Source organism: Engraulis encrasicolus, chromosome 12 (assembly GCF_034702125.1).
Source record: "Engraulis encrasicolus isolate BLACKSEA-1 chromosome 12, IST_EnEncr_1.0, whole genome shotgun sequence".
Classification (NCBI taxonomy): domain Eukaryota; kingdom Metazoa; phylum Chordata; class Actinopteri; order Clupeiformes; family Engraulidae; genus Engraulis; species Engraulis encrasicolus.
The window spans coordinates 5,346,739-5,365,395 of NC_085868.1; the positions used below are offsets into that span (position 1 = coordinate 5,346,739).

The 18,657-nt window shown below is 43.0% G+C and overlaps 1 protein-coding gene across 4 annotated transcripts in view; it reads right to left on the bottom strand.

Annotated features, from left to right (window-relative positions):
* The window catches only part of LOC134459227 (striated muscle preferentially expressed protein kinase-like), a 99,846-nt gene that overhangs the window by 19,838 nt on the left and 61,351 nt on the right, over nucleotides 1-18,657 (bottom strand). For all 4 annotated transcript variants that reach the window (XM_063211526.1, XM_063211527.1, XM_063211528.1 and 1 more), the window contains 19 exons: nucleotides 18,524-18,657; nucleotides 17,229-17,317; nucleotides 16,215-16,390; nucleotides 15,267-15,527; nucleotides 14,896-15,054; nucleotides 11,516-11,705; nucleotides 9,600-9,829; nucleotides 8,941-9,060; nucleotides 8,344-8,448; nucleotides 7,874-8,080; nucleotides 6,020-6,143; nucleotides 5,473-5,645; nucleotides 4,327-4,439; nucleotides 3,895-4,063; nucleotides 2,732-2,831; nucleotides 1,865-2,065; nucleotides 1,261-1,318; nucleotides 848-925; nucleotides 115-287 (listed from right to left, as the gene is read on the bottom strand). The exon at nucleotides 18,524-18,657 is cut by the window's right edge and continues 36 nt beyond it. In XM_063211526.1, coding sequence (XP_063067596.1) covers nucleotides 115-287; nucleotides 848-925; nucleotides 1,261-1,318; nucleotides 1,865-2,065; nucleotides 2,732-2,831; nucleotides 3,895-4,063; nucleotides 4,327-4,439; nucleotides 5,473-5,645; nucleotides 6,020-6,143; nucleotides 7,874-8,080; nucleotides 8,344-8,448; nucleotides 8,941-9,060; nucleotides 9,600-9,829; nucleotides 11,516-11,705; nucleotides 14,896-15,054; nucleotides 15,267-15,527; nucleotides 16,215-16,390; nucleotides 17,229-17,317; nucleotides 18,524-18,657 — 2,860 coding nt within the window. The remainder of the gene's footprint in view (nucleotides 1-114; nucleotides 288-847; nucleotides 926-1,260; nucleotides 1,319-1,864; nucleotides 2,066-2,731; nucleotides 2,832-3,894; nucleotides 4,064-4,326; nucleotides 4,440-5,472; nucleotides 5,646-6,019; nucleotides 6,144-7,873; nucleotides 8,081-8,343; nucleotides 8,449-8,940; nucleotides 9,061-9,599; nucleotides 9,830-11,515; nucleotides 11,706-14,895; nucleotides 15,055-15,266; nucleotides 15,528-16,214; nucleotides 16,391-17,228; nucleotides 17,318-18,523) is intronic.

An 18,657-nucleotide genomic window follows, 5' to 3' on the forward strand; every position in this document is an offset into this window, starting at 1 on the left:
TTTTTTCAGCAAAGAGAGAACGGGTGGGCCCATCTTTCCAAAGAGCCTACAGGATCTGAGTACTGTATGTAATGTTAGGCCAGGCCTGAAGAGGATCATATTCAGACAGCTCACCAGATGTCTGTTGACTTGGAGACCGGCGTTTGACTGACGAACTCGGGAGCGACAAACTCCGGCGTGCCATACGCGCAGTACTGCAGCTCTCCCTCCGTCAGCTTCACCGCGTTGCCAAAGTCACAGATGCGGATCTGGTCACTGTTGCGATCGGCCATCAGAATGTTCTCTGGCTGAGGATCAGAAGCACAAGGATTTGTCTACAGACCAAGTGGTTATAATAAAGCGCTCGGCTTTCAACAACATGCATGTTGCTTATGCAATGCATATTCATTAAGCGGACAACGACATCTCCATAGACCATGAGTGGGAACCTATATATATACAGTAGTACAGCCCTTAGAGGACTTTATTAATTTGAAGAGGCCCTTCGAATAAAAAAAAGTTCCCCATCCCTGCTGTAGACCAACTGCAGCTACTGTACCAACTTCAGAGAATAGAGATAGACATACACATAGATGTGAAAGTGGATAAAAACAATGTGTTTGGAGAACAAATCGTGTAAATATATAAAACATTCATATATTCATACTGTATAATTATATTAAGTTTTATCTTATCATATCTTATCTGCATCCCTCTGTTGCAGTATTCATTGAGGTACAAATAAACAGCCACAGAGCGGGCCGTTCTAAGCCATTACGTCAGCATCGTCGACTTCAAGTGTGGATGTGACTTTAATTGTCCCACCTGAGTGTAGAAGTGAATCTAAATGTTCAACCTTGTGCTTTACCTTGATGTCAAGATGAATGATGTTGTTATAGTGGAGGTAATCAATGCCTTCCAGTAGCTGTCTGATGGTGGAACGGACCTGGAAAAAAAAGTGTGTATAATTACAAAGGGTATCAGAGCATGGGACAAATATATTTAAGTATGTATCGGACCGCAGATATGGAGATGTTATGCCATCAGAGCACAGCACTTCAGATATTATATCAGAATATTTTGAGCATATTACAATTGAACACATATTATTAACACATATTATTAACATATATTATTGTATCACACCATGGCTAAGTGGTGAGCCCTGGGGTTCTTGGCCCCAATGCCCCCCCGCCTCTCTGCTCTGCCCCTGGGTATCAGAACATTGAAGATAGTATGGAATGAGGGAGTGAAGAATTATGGGCATTGAAGATGACAAACCTCTCCCTCCAATATGCTCGTCTTCTTTGTTATTCTTTCAAGAAGCTCCTCGTGACACCTGGGTGCCATTAAGGACAACATGACAGCCCTCTTGACAGCACTGTATATGAACTTTATACTGTATATTAATTATGAGCAGCCCAGGTGGGCTAAAGCCTACTAAAACACTGTAGCCACTACAGTAAAAGAAATATGTGGTAAATTATACACAACAGACCATAATGAATGCATGAACTTTGTTAACCCTTTCATGCAGAGCCTCTGTTATACTATAAGAGTCCCAAAATAAAAACACATTTTATACAATGTGCAGCCTCTTTTCTGAAAAAAACTGAGCTGAACATTTGAACCAGCACCCTCACAGTCAAAGTATTTAACTACATCTAAACAACATTACCATGCCATTACCAAGCAAAACAATAAGTAATAGTAAGTAACAGATTAAGGTATGGTATTACCATTTTTGGTCGATTGTTAAGCTTGGAGTAGGTTTAAATCTTAACAAGAAAATAGTGAGTAGGATCGCAGACACTCCCATCTGCACGAGAGGGCTACACTTTGCTTGTGACCTTTTAAAGGGATGGAAACGGCCTTTTAAGGATACAGCTCTGTGATGATCACAATCATGTTCTTCTTCTCGAAGGCGTCGTGGAAGTAGAGGATCCTGTCGTGGTCGAGCTCAGAGAGCAGGGCCATCTCGCGTAGCGCTGCTTCTTTCCTCTTGCCTCTGGCCGTGATGTGCTTGGCCGCGTAGTCCCTCTTGGCTGCTTTGAGAGTCACTCGCCTCACGTAGGAGAAGGCACCCCTGCACACGACACAAGGATTTAAGGATAGGATGGTTAGTACATAAGCAATAATGATTTTGGGCAGGACGAGAATGTGTACCCATATACTGTACGTGTATGTGTATGAATGTACTGTATATGTATGCAGTATACGTATGTATAAGGTAAAAAATATAAGTCTGTGTCCTCACCTGCTGAGCACCTTGTGCATGTTGTAGTAGTCAGGCGTGCGTGCGTGCGTGTGTGTCTGTGTGTGTGTGCCTGTGTGTGTGTGCTTATGCAGGTGTCATGACTGAGGAAATTGTGGGTGCGGAGATGAAACTTTGCAGATACCCGTAAAATACAGAAGATGTGTTTCAGCTGACACCTTTCTGAAGGAGGAGTGGCTTCTAAATTGTAAAGTTTACTCAGTGGCATACTTTGCAAAGCTATTATGCAGCCAGCAAATATTTTTTCTACTAGGTGTGTGCATGCGTGAATGCATGTGTGTGTGTGTGTGTGTGTGTGTGTGTGTGTGTGTGTGTGTGTGTGTGTGTGTGTGTGTGTGTGCGTGTGCTCGTGTGTGTGTGTGTGTGTGTGTGTGTGTGTGTGTGTGTGTGTGTGTGTGTGTGCGTGTGTGTGCTCGTGTGTGTGTGTGCACGTGAGTGCGTAAGGTTGCATGCGTGTGTGTGTGCCCGTGTCCTCACCTCCCGATCTCCTTGTGTATGTCGTAGTAGTCCGTAAGCCTCCTCATCCTCCTCAGTATGGTCTCCTCATCCTCCATAGGCTCCTCTATCACCACCTTGGCTGCACAGTTGGGAATAACATTACATTTTGATACATATCGCCTCATACATTAAATAAATAAATAAATAAATAAATAAATAAATAAATAAATAAATAAATAAATAAATAAATAAAACCAGTGCCTCAGTTTCTCCTCTTTCTTTGACACCCACATAAACTGAAAGGAGACTACCCGGTAAGTAGACTTGAGAGTCCTTGTAGCACTTCCGTTCCTCCTTTTACAAAATTACGTTTTGACACTCATTATGAAGCGAGTGTATTCTTTACTGCATAACTAATGAGTTATACGAGTAAGAGCAACACATTAAGCTGCCATACTGTTTACTACACACAGTAATTGCCTTCAATATAAAATATGGCCCAATAAATAGAGGTGGGCAGCTAGTCAAGTGTAGAGGTGGGGAGCGTGGGTTTAGGAAGGGAACATAATACTGTGCAACACTACATATTGTTTTGCAGCTGTTTGTTTTTTACGCCTGGAGATTATAATGAGTTCAGCTGTTTGGCCAGAAGGAAAACACTCATTAGTGAAATCATCTGTTTTTTTGTGCATCTGTTTTCAGCAATGTTCTGGGTTTTCCCTCTTTTCACCAAAGACATGGTTATAGTAGTGTTACATTGCAGATGCTTTAAAGTAGAGATGCACCGGATCCTGATTTTTAGGATCCTGCTGGATACCGGATCCGGAACCGGATACCGGATCATACGAAAGGGTTGAAACACATAGCCTACTCGCACACGTGGGCCCTTTTTATTACGTTGGCTCAAACTATTTTGACTGAAAAGACTCGGCTACCGGATCCTGGATCCTGGAACCGGATCCGGATCCTGTGAAAAACCCTATTATCCTGCCGGATCCGGAACCGGATCTTGGATCCGGTGCATCTCTACTTTAAAGTGATGCTGTCACATTTTTTTGAAATAAGCTCAAATTACACCTCCCCTTGAGGTAAATAATTGAGTACCTTTCTCCTGTACTTTCAACCTTTCTCGGAGAAGGGCAGTGCAAACTTTACCTCCATGCTAGCAGTTAACATTGGGGGGGCTATGTGATAGTCCTTACCCACGCGCACGGTGAGTTCTGCCTTGCAGCTGACGGAGCCAGCCAGGTTCTTAGCGGTACAGGTATAGACTCCGGAATCCTCCTCTCGAGCGTTCAGCACCACTAGAGAACACTCCCTGTCGTCATACACAAAGGTGAAGTGGCTACTCTCAGACAGCAGGGCGTTGTCCTGGGAAACAGAGAACACAAGTGTTGTATTTAAGGATTACTGGTAATGTTTTACTGTAAGTCACATTACACATCACAATTCTATTCTTCCAAAAAATGGTTTAAGTTTTAGTTTACAAGTAATGTCACATTTGACTGTAGTATGTACTATCCGCCATTCCACATACGTCTATGTGCTATTCCACATACAGTAGATACCATTTGTGCCATTATTCTATGTATGTGCATTTCAAATGTATTGTCTGAGATTGTTTAAGGTCTTACTTTGTACCAGAGGATGTCTGGGTCTGGTTTTCCATCCACTACCACCACCAGCCTGGTGGTCTCTCCCACACACACATCCAGGTCCTCCATGATGCTCTCAAACACAGGAGGCTCTGCAGAGTACATAACATAAGGTCATACTGCATGTAGCCTAATGATCACAAACACTGCGGCATTCATCTTTTAAAAATACCATATTGAAAACAAGCACATGACTACAACACACATGATTACAACAGCTTTCATAGTACTAAGGATATAGACATGCTGGGAGGCTATCATTATTTAGAACTCCATTATCATCAGATAAGCTTGAACAGTGAAACGAGTTTAATTGTAGGCAACTGCACATCTTTTTGTAGCTTCTTTCAAGCTACATAAATTTGCCCATTTGCCTACTAAACTCCTTGGACTAAAATAATCTGGATGAGTCAGAATATTCATAGACAAACGCAGTCAGCCAGGACACTATCCTGAGTAAAATAGACACAGATTTGGGGACGAAAAAATCACTCCGACACCATAGTAACAGTGTAGATGTCGTTGATGCATGCCTGAAGGTTGTGTAAATGAATCAAACATTTTTTGGTGGAAATTATCCCAAGAGTCGTAAATTGGGGAACGCCTTTTAGGAGACAGATGTGTCCTGCCAGGGCTGTGTTTGTGTCCAAGGTGTTTTAAATAAATATGCCGTATGGAAGGATGATTGAATGCTAGGGGTGTCAGGCAAGGGCTCAGAGCCCTCCCACAAATTCAAATTTATGCACTCGAAGACAGGTACCTTGCCTGCCTCAATGAAATGGCCTGTACTACATGCTATGTAGATGGAAAAAAGAAGCAAGGTTCTTACAAGTTTCTTTCTTAAGTGTCCAACAATGACAGCTGGACATGGCAGATTCTGCTCTGTTCATCTGTGTATGTGTGTGTGCATGTACTGTATATCATATCACATCACATTACATCAAAACCTGACATACTTACAGTTATTTACAGGGTATTGGTTACCGTCGCTGGAGCAAAGTGGGGTTAGGTGTTTTGCTCAAAGGCACCTCAGCCATGGAGTGTGATAGGGAGTGGTAGGCAGCCCTCTGATCTAAATAATCAAATGTGTGTACTGTACGTGTGTGCATGTATATGCGTGCATACCTGATATAGCCAGTTGTACGTGGCAGATGTCGCTACCGAATGCGTTGCTGACGATGCATGTGTACTGGCCATTGTCACCTGGCCGCACGCGTGCCAGCCGCAGAGTATGCTGGTCGTCATCTGGCATGCTCATCTCATGCATGCCCGGCTTATGGACCAGGATCACACCCCTCCTGTAGACACAGACATGAGATGACACACAGTGTAAGAGAGGTAGGAGAACACATGCACACAAACAAACACACATGCACGCACGTATGCGCGCACGCACGCACGCACACACACACACACACACACACACACACACACACACACACACACACACACACACACACACACGCACACACACACACACACACACACACACACACACACACACACACGATAGGTCTGTTTTAGTAAGCAATTCATATTCAAAATGTCCTTGTCCTTGTACTGTATAACTGTACACAAGTACTATTTCAACAAAAGTCTTGCTTTTACTTTTCATGATGTAAATGTACTATAATGTATATGTACAAGAGTAATGTGACAATAAGAATCTTACCTCTTCCAGGTGACTGTGGCCTGCACATGGTTGAGGGTGACGGTCAAGGTAGCAGGCTGGTTCTCTACAGCGAATACAGTCTCTGGCTTATCCAAGATCTCGGGCCCCTTACGCATGTACTGACCTACCAACACACACACGCCACACACATTATTACATTACATTGCATTGCATGTGGCAGACGTTTTTTTTAACCAAAGTGACTTGCAATCAAAGACATAATCATAGCCTACAACACTTGCAGATACAAAGTGCACATTAAATATACAGAACAATAAGATCATATGCCAAGAAGAGTTAGTTTCTTTCTTTTTTTAAAGGGACACTGTGTGAGATTTTTAGTTGCTTATTTCCAGAATTCATGTTGCCCATTCACTAATGTTACTTTTTTCATGAATACTTACCACCACCATCAAATTCTAAGTATTCATTATGACTGGAAAAATGGCACTTTTCATACATGAAAAGGGGGATGTTCTCCATGGTCCGCCATTTTGAATTTCCTAAAATAGCCATTTTTAGCAGCAAAAATGACTCTACTTGGACCATACTAGAAAATATGTGTTAATTACTTAGTAAACTTTGATGTAAATATCAAATTTGGCAATAGGCAGCCCAGTTTCAATAAGCAGTTTCAATGACCATTTCCTGCACAGTGTCCCTTTAAGTACATCAGCACAGGGTTAAGTAGAGTGCACACATACATGCACAACATTCCATAAAGTCTACCTCGGGGCTGGGCCAGCTCAAGCATTAATGCAACAATATATACTTACGTACATGTACATAAAGTCAGAGTCTATAATGTTACATTTGAAACAACCTTGCATTCAAGTTGATAATGTCCAGAGTTAGTCATGTGTTTACATTGTGGTCTTAGTGCACACTGAAAAAGTCAGATCCATTGTTACATTATGATTTAACTGGAATTTCACCCAATTTTTAATCTATGTTCATGTATGGCTGAAAACAACTCCAAATACTATGCTGCACCTTTACTTCAGATTCATGAACAGCCTGGCGATATGCAGTGCTCTGTAACAGATGTACAGCATGTTGGTGTAGGGGTGGCTCATATGTTTTGGTATGGCTCTCAGTCTACACGCCCACACACTTTAGTCAAGTAAACAAACCCTGACAGGTGTGGAGCACACGCACGCACACGCACACGCACACACAACACACAAGCACATACACACACACAAGCAAGTAGGCAAGACGGCATGCAGGCAAGCATGCACGCACACACGCACGCACGCACGCACGCACGCACGCACGCACGCACGCACGCACGCACGCACGCACGCACGCACGCACGCACACACACACACACACACACACACACACACACACACACACACACACACACAATTGCTCCATGCAAAGTGCAAAACTGCCACCCACGCCCGACTCTGACTCATGCATCCAGAACTATAGCAAATGATCTCTCCTCCTGGCAGGCAAAGCTAATTCGTCAATGCTTTCTCTTTCTCTTTGTCTCTCTCCCTCTCTCTTTCTCTCTGTCTCTCTCATTCTCTCCGTCTCTCTCCATCTCTGTCTCTCTCTCCACTCGCCTCTTTCTCTCTCCACTCCTTTGTTTCTCTCTCATATACAGGCAGAGGAATAGGGACAGGCATTCATACACATGCAAACAGAGAGAGAGAGAGAGAGAGAGAGAGAGAGAGAGACAAAGAGAGACAGAGACAGAGACAGAGACAGAGAGAGAGAGAGAGAGAGAGAGAGAGAGAGAGAGAGAGAGAGAGAGAGAGAGAGAGAGAGAGAGAGAGAGAAAGAGACAGAGACAGAGACAGAGACAGAGACAGAGACAGAGCTAGAAGATAGGGCTTCGTGTACCTCTGTCTATGAGCTGCACCAGGTCGGTTGGTGGAGATGGTTTGCTGAAAGCTCGTCCCGTGCTGGCCAGGACCCTGAAGGCGTAGCGGGCCCCTTTACAGAGAGAGGAGACCGTGTAGGTCGTCTCCCGCAGGTTAGACGCTATTATGTTCCACTGTATCGAGCCCAGTGCCTGTTGCTGAACGGCATAGAGCAGAGAACTGGGATCTGTGGAGGATAAAAAAACAAGAACATGTTTTGCCGACTCTGAAGGATTTGAGGAGGCATGGCAAGAAGATGTATATTCAAAACACAAATCAGATACAGACCTTTTTTTTAGAGAAATAATAAAAAAATATGAAAGATATTTTGAAAAACAATATCAACTTATTTGGGAAATAGGACTAAAGCGAATTTGAATGGGATGCCTTCATCCATTCACTTCCTACCAATAAAAAAGCAAAAAAAAGAAAAGACGTAGTGTAGTGTACCAAGAGATGGGTCGAGGTTCTTAGGCTGGTTCCAGCTGAGGGTGATGGTTCTGCCTGTGATGGAGTCTATGACAGGGGCACCATCTGGGGGCTCTGGGAGGATATCTGGAGAAATGGAGACAGCGCTGACTAGCAAATCTGGGAAATATAAATGCCCTGCAGTATGTTGCCATGCTGTCATGCTTCAGTATTAGCTGAGGCTCTCTATGGTGTTGCTAGTTTAGACTAGTATATGATCTTAGATAATTTCCATATAGTATGTTCCTTTATGATAACATTTCCTTATCTGCAGTAGAGAAATTGGGGTAACGCCTTAGAATAACTGCCTCTGAAAAACCTTTACAAGCACTTTATTAACATGTATTAATGAAATGATCATGAACAAAATATAAGTGTTTGTCAATGAGAGAAAATCATTTTTGTAATAAGCATCATCATAATTAAAAGCAACAATCATTCAATCATAGTGTGATTTAAAAAAAGATGTCAGGACCTCATTTTGATTTTTTGATTTTGAATGAACCCCAACCATATACCGTTGTATTGGGTTAGTATGTGTCTTTAGGCTATCATGACCTTATGATAGTGTCCTCTTACCTGTGACGTAGAGGTGGGCGTAGCAGGCGGCCTTGCCGACCTTGTTGGAGATGACACTCTTGTAGACGCCACTGTGTGCGTGACATACAGAGCGGATCACCAGACTGTGGACATCCCTGTCTGGAGGAGAGAGGACAGGCAAGTCAGTGTGTGTGCGTGTGTGTGTTTGTGCGTGCGTGCGTGCGTGCATGTGTGTGTGTGTGTGTCCTGTGTCCTCCAGAGCGTAAGGTGTTCCTGTGTAAGAGCCTGGTGGATGTGGAGACGGTATGCGTGAGTGTCATGGCTGAGGAAATTGTGGGTGCGGAAATGAAAAATGGAAAAATGCATTATGCAAAAGATATTTCAATTGATAGCTTTCACAATATATCCTGAGGAGTGCCTTCTAAATTGGACAATTTACTCAGTGGCATATATTGCAAAGCTATTGTGTAACCGCTAAATATTTTTCATTCAGGTGTGTGTGTGTGTGTGTGTGTGTGTGTGTGTGTGTGTGTGTGTGTGTGTGTGTGTGTGTGTGTGTGTGTGTGTGTGTGTGTGTGTGTGTGTGTGTGTGTGTGTGCGCGCATAGGTGCGTGCGTGTGCGCGGACGTGTGTGCATGTGTGCGTGCATGCGTTCATGCGTGCCTGCATGTGTGTGTGTGTTCCCTTAGCTCTCTTACACTGTGTCATCTTGCGGTCGTCCGTGCTGTCGATCTTGGTGCCGTTGTGGTACCAGGTGATGGTGGGGTAGGGCATGCCCAGCACCCGGCACTTCAGCACCGCCTCCTTGCCCTCCACCACCTCCACGTCCTGCAGGGGGCTGAGGAAGTCAGGCATGGTCCTCCTCTCCACCTCCGGGTCCAGCACTTCCGGCTCTTCTGGGATGGATGGCATCTTCTCCAACTTAGCCCTACGAGAGGAGGGAGGAGGAGAAGGAGGAGGAGGAGGAGGAGGGAGGAAAGAGAAAGAGGATGAAGAAGAAAAAGCTATGGATTAGACAAAGTCAGGCATGGTCCTCCTCTTCTCCTCCGGGTCCGGGTCTCGGGGTTCTTCTAGGATGGATGGCATTTTCTCCAACTTAGCCATTTAAGAGAGAGGGAGGGAAAGAGAGGGAGAGGGAGAGAGAGAGATGACTGCATAAGCAATATCCGCTAGATGAATGTCTAGATGTGCCTTTTATGCAGAACTCTAATTGGTGGACATGAAATATGTGTGTGATCAGCAGCATAGAGTATTTATGTGCGCGTAAGTAAGTAGAGTAAAGTGGAGTTGGTCGAAATTGGCGTGCAGAGGCACTGTTTTGTCACGCAGGGGACCTGGGTTCGATTCCGGTCAGAGGTCATTTCCCTACCCTAACCGATCTCTCCCTTAACTATTTCCTGTCATTCCCTCACTGTCGCTGTACAGAATGATTACAGAAAAACAAGAGAAAAACTGGCAAGGAAAATGTAATCAATACGAGAGAGAGAGAGAGAGAGAGAGAGAGAGAGAGAGAGAGAGAGAGAGAGAGAGAGAGAGAGAGAGAGAGTAAGAGAGAGAGGGGGGGGTGCATAAACAATATCCGGTAGATGAATGTCTACGTAGATTTGCCTTTTATGCAGAACTCTAATTGGTGGACATAAAAGATGTGTGCGATCAGCAGGATATTTATGTGCGGACGCCAGTAAGCGGAGCACAATAAAGTAAAGTGGAGTAGCGCAGGTTGGCACGTGCAGACGTGCGAACACACGGCCAAGGAATTCAGGCCTTTTATTCAACTCAGCTCCATTACCTGACAAGGGACTACAGGATTCTGGAAGAGAAGGCGGAAGGAATGCTGCATTGACAAATGTATCAAAAGAGTGGAGAGAATGGGATGAAGAGAGAACGAGCGAGGAGGAGAAAGATGGAGGGAGAGAGGGGAGAGAGAGGGGAGAGAATATGATGAAGAAAGAAAGAAAGAAAGAAAGAAAGAAAGAAAGAAAGAAAGAAAGAAAGAAAGAAAGAAAGAAAGAAAGAAAGAAAGAAAGAAAGAAAGAAAGAGGAGGAGAAAGATGGAGTGAGGGTTGAACGGGTGGGGTGAAATGAGAGTGCAAATGGATGGAAGGGATGGAAGGAGTGGAAGGATGGAAGGAGTGTGACAGAGGCACTTTCAATGGTACGTATATTATGGGAGGAGAGAAAGATTAGTAGAGTCAAAAGAAGGATGGAAAAGAGGACAATAGAGAAAAAAATAAAGAAGAGAAGTGAACGGACAGTGAACTGGCCCTCCTACATAGATGTGGGAGGAGATGTAGAGAGAAAGAGAAAGAAATAAACCAGTGAAATGGACAGTGAGTGGCACTTCTATGTGCATGTGAGGAAAGGGAGAGACAGGAGGAAAGAAAGAAAGAAAGAAAGAAAGAAAGAAAGAAAGAAAGAAAGAAAGAAAGAAAGAAAGAAAGAAAGAAAGAAAGAAAGAAAGAAAGAAAGAAAGAATGAATGAATGAATGAATGAATGAATGAATGAAGGGAAGAAATTGAAGAAATGAACTCATATGTGTGGACAGAGAGGGAGAGAGAGAGAGAGAAAGAGAGAGGGGGGGAGAGGGAGGGAGAGAGAGAGACTCTTGCGTACATGTGTGAGGAGATGGCTGGTCGTGGCTCCTGCACGTAGAGCTCTGCGGAACACTCTGCGTCTCCATGAGGATTATGGGCTGTGGCCGAGTAGAAGCCCTCGTGCTCCTGCGTTACCTGGGAGATGAGGAGGGAGTGGCGCCCGCCCTCACACAGGAAGTGGATATTGTCACTCTCCTCAAGAGGACTCTCTGGGGACGGGAAGGAGACAGTAACATGGTATATTAGTAGGATAGTGCTGCACACTAAAAAATGCAGTGTTAATTCAGTATTATTCTGAGAATATGTCGTCCCATTTGGTTTCAGTGTTAAACTCTTTGAGTGTTGAATTAACACTGTGCTCTAAAACAGAGTTACATTCAAATCAAATTCAAATTCAAGGAATTTGGGCAACTAGGGAGCTAAGAGGCTGAGGAGACTGAGTGAAGATCTTCCGTACATTGATCATTGGCATTGTGAATATACAGCGAAACAGATCATGTTTCGCAATTTAATGTTAAATGCTTTAATGCTAATGCTTAATGCTAAATGTTAGTAGGGGACAGCGATGACAACAGTGTGGTGACAGTGTTATACGGCAAGCTCATGGCATCTCAGTCACAGGACAGGGTGGTGGAGGTGAACACTGGTCATTCACAAGCCTTATACAGGCCTGGACTAGTAATCTGATATACAGGGCATTCTCCTGGTGACCCAAGACCCGGTGACCCTCAGAGGCCGATGCTGTTTTGTTTTTTATCTTTTCGTTGTTAGTTTTCCCTGAGCGACCGCTCCTCAATTTAGATGGGGCGGCCCATTGTTCTATCAGAGGACTGAGCTCATCACAACATCATACAAAAGAGGGGGGCTGAGTGAGGGACTGGTCTATGATAAACCAAAAGATACCCAGGCTGTTTTCCTGTCGCGGTCCAGCCCTGCCCTTAATCATCTGTCAGTTGTCTGGAGCTGAATTTCTGACACCCGGGCTGCAAGTTCAATCCCTTACCCGCTAGCCAAATAAAGATATGGATGTCAATCACAGTTGCACTGACATTTGAAATAGCATTGGTAGCATTCAGGTCAAAGAAATAAAATTAATTGAAACATAAAACACATTTTATTGGTTTCTTGGCCAGCATACTCTGGTGGGGATGAATTAGTACTTGCAACGCAATTCCATTTCATCTAACAATTAGGGGAATATGCTGTTAAACAAAAATATGCATTTGCTAACATTTTACGAAACACAGCATAGAGTAGTCATTTATTATATGAAGGGTTTATGAGTGCATATTGTATCATAATTACAGAATATTACAGTTTTCATTTCAGTTTAACTGCCTCTGTCCCTACATGCTAGAATCACATTGTGAATCACCTCTGGAAAAATATGTCACAATGACCAATCAAACAACTGCTTTCTGGGTGGGCCCTAGCTGGTGCGTGTTTGCCAATAAATTCTTTCAAAAACATTTTCTGTCAATCTCTAAAGAGACAATATAGTCTATAATCTGTTATCTGACTCCTCAATGAGAGCCACCATTGATGCATTGATGTAGCAATGATACTTTGACAATTTTCTGGCTCGGGACATTCTCAGGATTCCCAGACCTATGTGTGTAGTATAGTTCCGCTTTGCTCCACCAGGGACTCCGGAGCTACACACACACACAGAGGTCTGCTGAGAACCAGGCTTATCATTTATCCCATCTGTATTCTGACTGACTTCATGTTGAAATAAAGTCAAAAGAAGAAAGACAGGAAGTTGTTATACATTTCTACATGTTATGGGCAGTCATGGGTAAGCGGTTATATATTAGGGCGTCAGACTTGTATTCCAAAGGTTGCCGGTTCGACTCCTGACCCGCCAGGTTGGTGGGGGGAGTAATTAACCAATGGTCTCCCCCATCCTCCTCCATGACTGAGGTACCCTGAGCATGGTACCGTCCCGCCACACTGCTCCATTGGGGGCTGCCCCCTTGCACGGGTGAGGCATAAATGCAGTGTCGTTATATGCTGTGGAGTGCTGTGTCACAATGACAATGACAATGGGAGTTGGAGTTTCCCAATTGGGCTTTCACTTTCATGTTCTTAAGGCGAGACTGCACACCTAGATAGGCAAAACATTTAGATTAATAGACAAGACTATGAAACTTCTCCAAGTTATTAGGGACATAAAACATATGATTTTTTGTATTGGAAGTTTTATGAATTCTATTTATTTTTATGCATATGAGGCCAAAACTCATTAAATATGCGCATATTAAGGTTAAATTTCAAAAGCTACTGTAGCCACATTGGATGGTGCCAGACTCAAACATGTGGACTCATTGTGTTTATAGGGTCAAAATGAAACTTTCTTAAGAGGGGTTTGTGGCTATCTGCTTTTGTTTGCCCAGAAATCATGAAATACTGTTTAAAGTCCCAAAAAAAAGAAAAAAACGCCATGTTTTTTTAGAAACCTTGTTATAACTCAAGATGTGAATGAGATATCAACAAACCCCTCTGTGAAAGTTGCAATAGGTGGCTAAGAAGGTTTTCCCCAAGTTAGGTGTAAGTACAAGAGAAATTGAGATATTGCCTTTACCGTGCAATAAAAATGTGCAAAATTGCATTTTGAGATAAAAGCATTTGAAGTTTTGCATTCTACTTAAGTCAGGCTATGAATGACATATCCACGAACCCTTTGGTACACAGAAACAGGGGGTGGATATGAATATGTATACCAAGTTTGGTGTATCTAGGTAGTAGAGAATTAGGTATTCCATGGATTGATATTCAGGACGCCTGTGCGCATATTTAATGAGCTAGGGCCTAATTTGCATAATAAATTAAAAAATAAATAAAATTCTGAAAACTTCCAATACAAATTTTGCCAGGTTTTATGTCCATTACAAACTGGAGCAGTTTCATAGTCCTATCTATTAAACATTTTTTGGCCTATCTTGAAGGCTAATGTCAACACAAGCCAAATAGGGCCAAAAAGGGTTTGGTCTGACTTCCTGGTCTTTGCAGAAGAGTGTGTTCCATGATATCACCTTCTTTGGAATGTAGAGAACAAGACCTTTGTCTACATGTGTTGAATGTGTGGGTTTGATGTAAAAATAAGTCTCTGTTTTGCTGCATAAAGTATAATATTTAGGCGATTTTATGCCAAATGCATGGACCCACTCATACAAATTACACAAAATAAGCAATCAAACAACTTTTAATTACATTTTTCTGTAATTATTTTGAAAGAAGACATGTAAATGGAACAAATTCTGAAACACAAAATCACCCAAATCACCCTATCTCAAAATCACACAAATTTTGGAAAAATGGCATTTGGGGTGTGAAGTCTCGCCTTAAAATGTGTTGACTATTATTCAATAAAAACTCAACGTGCAGGTGTGTTCTCACCCAGGTGGCTCCAGGTGACCTGTGGGGTCGGTGAGCCGCTGATCTTGCAGTCGAAGCGAGCGCTGCGACCTTCGGTGACCTCGAGCACCTCCAGCTTGCGTGTGAAGAGCGGCTCCCTGGACGGGGTAACCTTTAGGCGGGCAGTACTCACCAGCTCCTCTGGGGGTAAATGGTATATAGTGGTTTTATAAATTTGCTGTTACCAGAATGGCAATGACCTTAAGGTACACAGGGCAACTTTTTGAGAAACGTTGGACGAAAACGTCAGGATTTGCTATTCATTTTCAGATGGAATGGTTGAAAAAAGCACCTCATGTATATAATACCTATTGCATTACTCTATTAGACTACATCAATTACTGTGTAAGCACCTTTGGCAGAGCTGAGTTTGCAAGTGTAAGTGCCGCTGTCGTCCTCATGAACGGCGTGCATGAGGAGGCGACACCTCTTCCCATCAAACTGCATCTTGCAGTCCAGCAGTGCAGGCTGGATCAACTTCCCATTGGCCAGCCAATCAACATCCACTTCCTGTGGCCCGGTCATGTGACACTCGAAGATGGCAGTATCTCCAGCCCTCACTGAGACATCTGTCAGGGGGGTGGTGACGGCTAGTACTGGCGTGGCCACGAGAGCTGAAGGGCACCAAAGAATTAAGAAAAATGAACAACCATTATTTGTGCTTTTGCTGTATATTATATTAGTGGCAGAGAGATGTTGACGGCTAGCACTGTTGCCAGATTGGGCGGGTGCCCGCCCAATTGGGCTACTTAGGATGAGCGTCTGCGGGTAAAAACGGGTTAAATTGGCCATTTGGCGTTTTTTTCAGCCGTTTTGGGCCCATAGAAGTCAATGTAATATGTTGAATTAGGGCGGAATTTAGCGCATTCTGGCGTTTTTTGAGGACCTTTTGGGCGGGATTTGGTCAGACACATCTGGCAACACTGGGTGCACAGTCATGTTATCTGTTATTTCCATTTTTACATTTTACATTTTGTATACGGTAGTTGTTGATCTATTTCTAGTGGTGCAACAAGTATGTAACCCCTTGGTGGGATGAAATAAGTATACAATACCGTAAGTATACAACCTGATGAATGAACAACTGCTGACAACATGGACAATTAATTTTACTCTATGCCTACAGTATTGTGCATCTGGTTAGGTACTGTAAATATATAATTTATTCTGTGGACTTGAACTCATTAGTTTGAATAAACTAGATTCAAATCACTGGGTTCAAGTACACAGAGTAAATATGAATAAAGCACTGAGTTTCTTTCCTCTTACTATAGAAAGGTTTTCCTTTAGTTTTGTCTCACCGGAAACTTCCAGTTTGCAGTCGGCCTGCTTCACGCCGTACTCGTTGATGATCTTGCAGGTGTAGACTCCACCGTCCGACTTCAGCGCTGACTTGATCTTCATCTCGAATTTACCATCAGGAAGTTCCTGCACAACATGGCGGCTGTCGGTCTTCACAGCCACTCTGTCTCTCAACCTGGAAACAGACCAATAAAATATGGTCGAAGATCTCATTTGTTACCCCTTTTGACAACCACTCAACCTGCACAGAAACAAAAAGTGGAACAAAGTGGATTTCAGTCTGAACAGCCACTCTGTCTGTCGACTCGGAAACTTAAATATAGTGTATGATGAGATGAATGAAACTGATATATGGTGAATGATTACTGTCTCTCAATCAGCAAGTACACATCAACACTGTGGCACACATTTTTGACCCAACCACCCAACCACAAGCCAAACATGAAAGATGACAGTTCTAGCAGTCATCCTGTCTCAAACAAACAAATGAAATATGGTGGTGCTGCCAGTCTTAAAAGCCTCTTGGTCTCTCAACCTGCAAAGAAACAAATCAAACACGGTGGGTGATATCCCTTTTAAGCTACCTCTTTTGACAGCCACTCTGTCTCTGAGCCTGAAAATAAACTAATAAAATATGGTGGATGTCAGATTCAACAGCCAACTTTGTATCTCAACCAAAAAACGCAAATGTGATGTCTGTCAAACTGTGACCAAAAATGTGCATGTAAACACATAAAACCCAGCACAATACGTACATGCAATATGTACATGTGATAAACAATAAACTTTGCCATTTATGTCACATCTGTATTAGAGTCAAGAAGTCCCTCACTAGATCACCATGGGTTTCTAAATGGAGTCATTTGTAATAATTATGTCTTGTGTGTATTACGAAGGGTGTAAAAACACAATAGTGCAGTAGGCTACCCAATTTGAGCCTTATAGGGCATATAGTGGGTGTAATACCTTGCGTTTGTGTGTGATAACAAATACCGTTTGTACGTATATCTTACCAGTAGACCATGGGCTTGGGCTGCCCACACACCTGGACTGCCATGGTCACCTCTTGACCCTCTGTGACGGCCTGGTCAGCTGGGGACACCTGTACAATTTACACAACCATAATGTTAACTAGTCACAAGATGACTCATTGGGCAAACTTGTTTATCATATACAGTACATCTGATAAGCTCATCGAATCATTGGACCACACCTAAACCTGCAGTCTACCGAGGGACACAATCAGTTACATCACCATCTTTTCACATGGGCATAAGGTAAATTTATGGCTATATGGATTCGAATCAGACAAAATTAGTCTATAAGAAACTCAAGACAAAAGTTTTTTGTGGTGCATCTGCCATGAATGGGGTGAGAGCATTTCAAATGTTCAAGCTCTATGCCAAACTGGGGACATGAAAACCCCTTCAGAAAAGTTTCTCCAGACCTAAAAATAGCTATAAAAGGCTTCTTGTATTAGAGTGCACCAGCTGTCTCTAAAGACAAAAAGGCTGAAAGGCAGAAATACTGCACAAGCACAGTCAGTACTGTTCCTGAAGGGCTTTGAAGATGAACTTCCTTAAGATGACAGAAAAAGTAAACAAAGTAATGAACTAATAATATAACTCACTCACCTTCTAAATTAGCTCAATAAATTAACTAGCTATGGGACTAACTACCTAACTGGCTGATGGACAAAATTAATCGGTAACCAGTAAAGAACTGCCTCACTCTCTCATGCATACACTCACTAGCTCACCAACTAAATGTTCAATTGATTTACTAGCATTTACTAGCAATGTACCTAACTTTAGTAGTCTTCAAGTAAGGAAGATCTAATCAAGTAGCTAGTCAACATTACTAATTAACCTAGCTAACCGATCTGGAAATGTTACTCTGACTGATTAACTAGTGAACTTACTAGCTAGCTAATCTGGAATGAAGGTGATTCTAACCGTTAGAGTTAGCTAGTTAGAGTCACCCTCTTTTCAGGGCTGCATTTCCCACAAGAAACATAAGCCCAAGTAGTCCTGATGCAAGATACCACATTACTAAAAGTTTATACATACTTATACCTACGGTGAAAGTATTAGCCAATATACTTAATGTATTTTTTCTTGCACAGGCAAATAAAATGATTGTGCAGAGAGCATGTGCTTGAGAGTGTGTATAAACTCACAGTGACAATGTGAGACCTATGGAGACACCTAGGCTAAAGTAGAACTAGTTAATATTTTTTGGGGGGAAACGCAGCCCAGATCGGTTTAGAGTCTAACAGATTATTTAGCTAGCTAACTGGCTAACTAACCTGGAATGAGGGTGGCTCTTTGAAGGGTGACGCCTCTGTTCTCCTGGACCAGGAAATGTCCATCTCCACCGCCTCCTCTAGGGGACTCAGGTACTCCTCATCAGAGGGGGCGGGGCTACCCAGAGGCTCCAGAG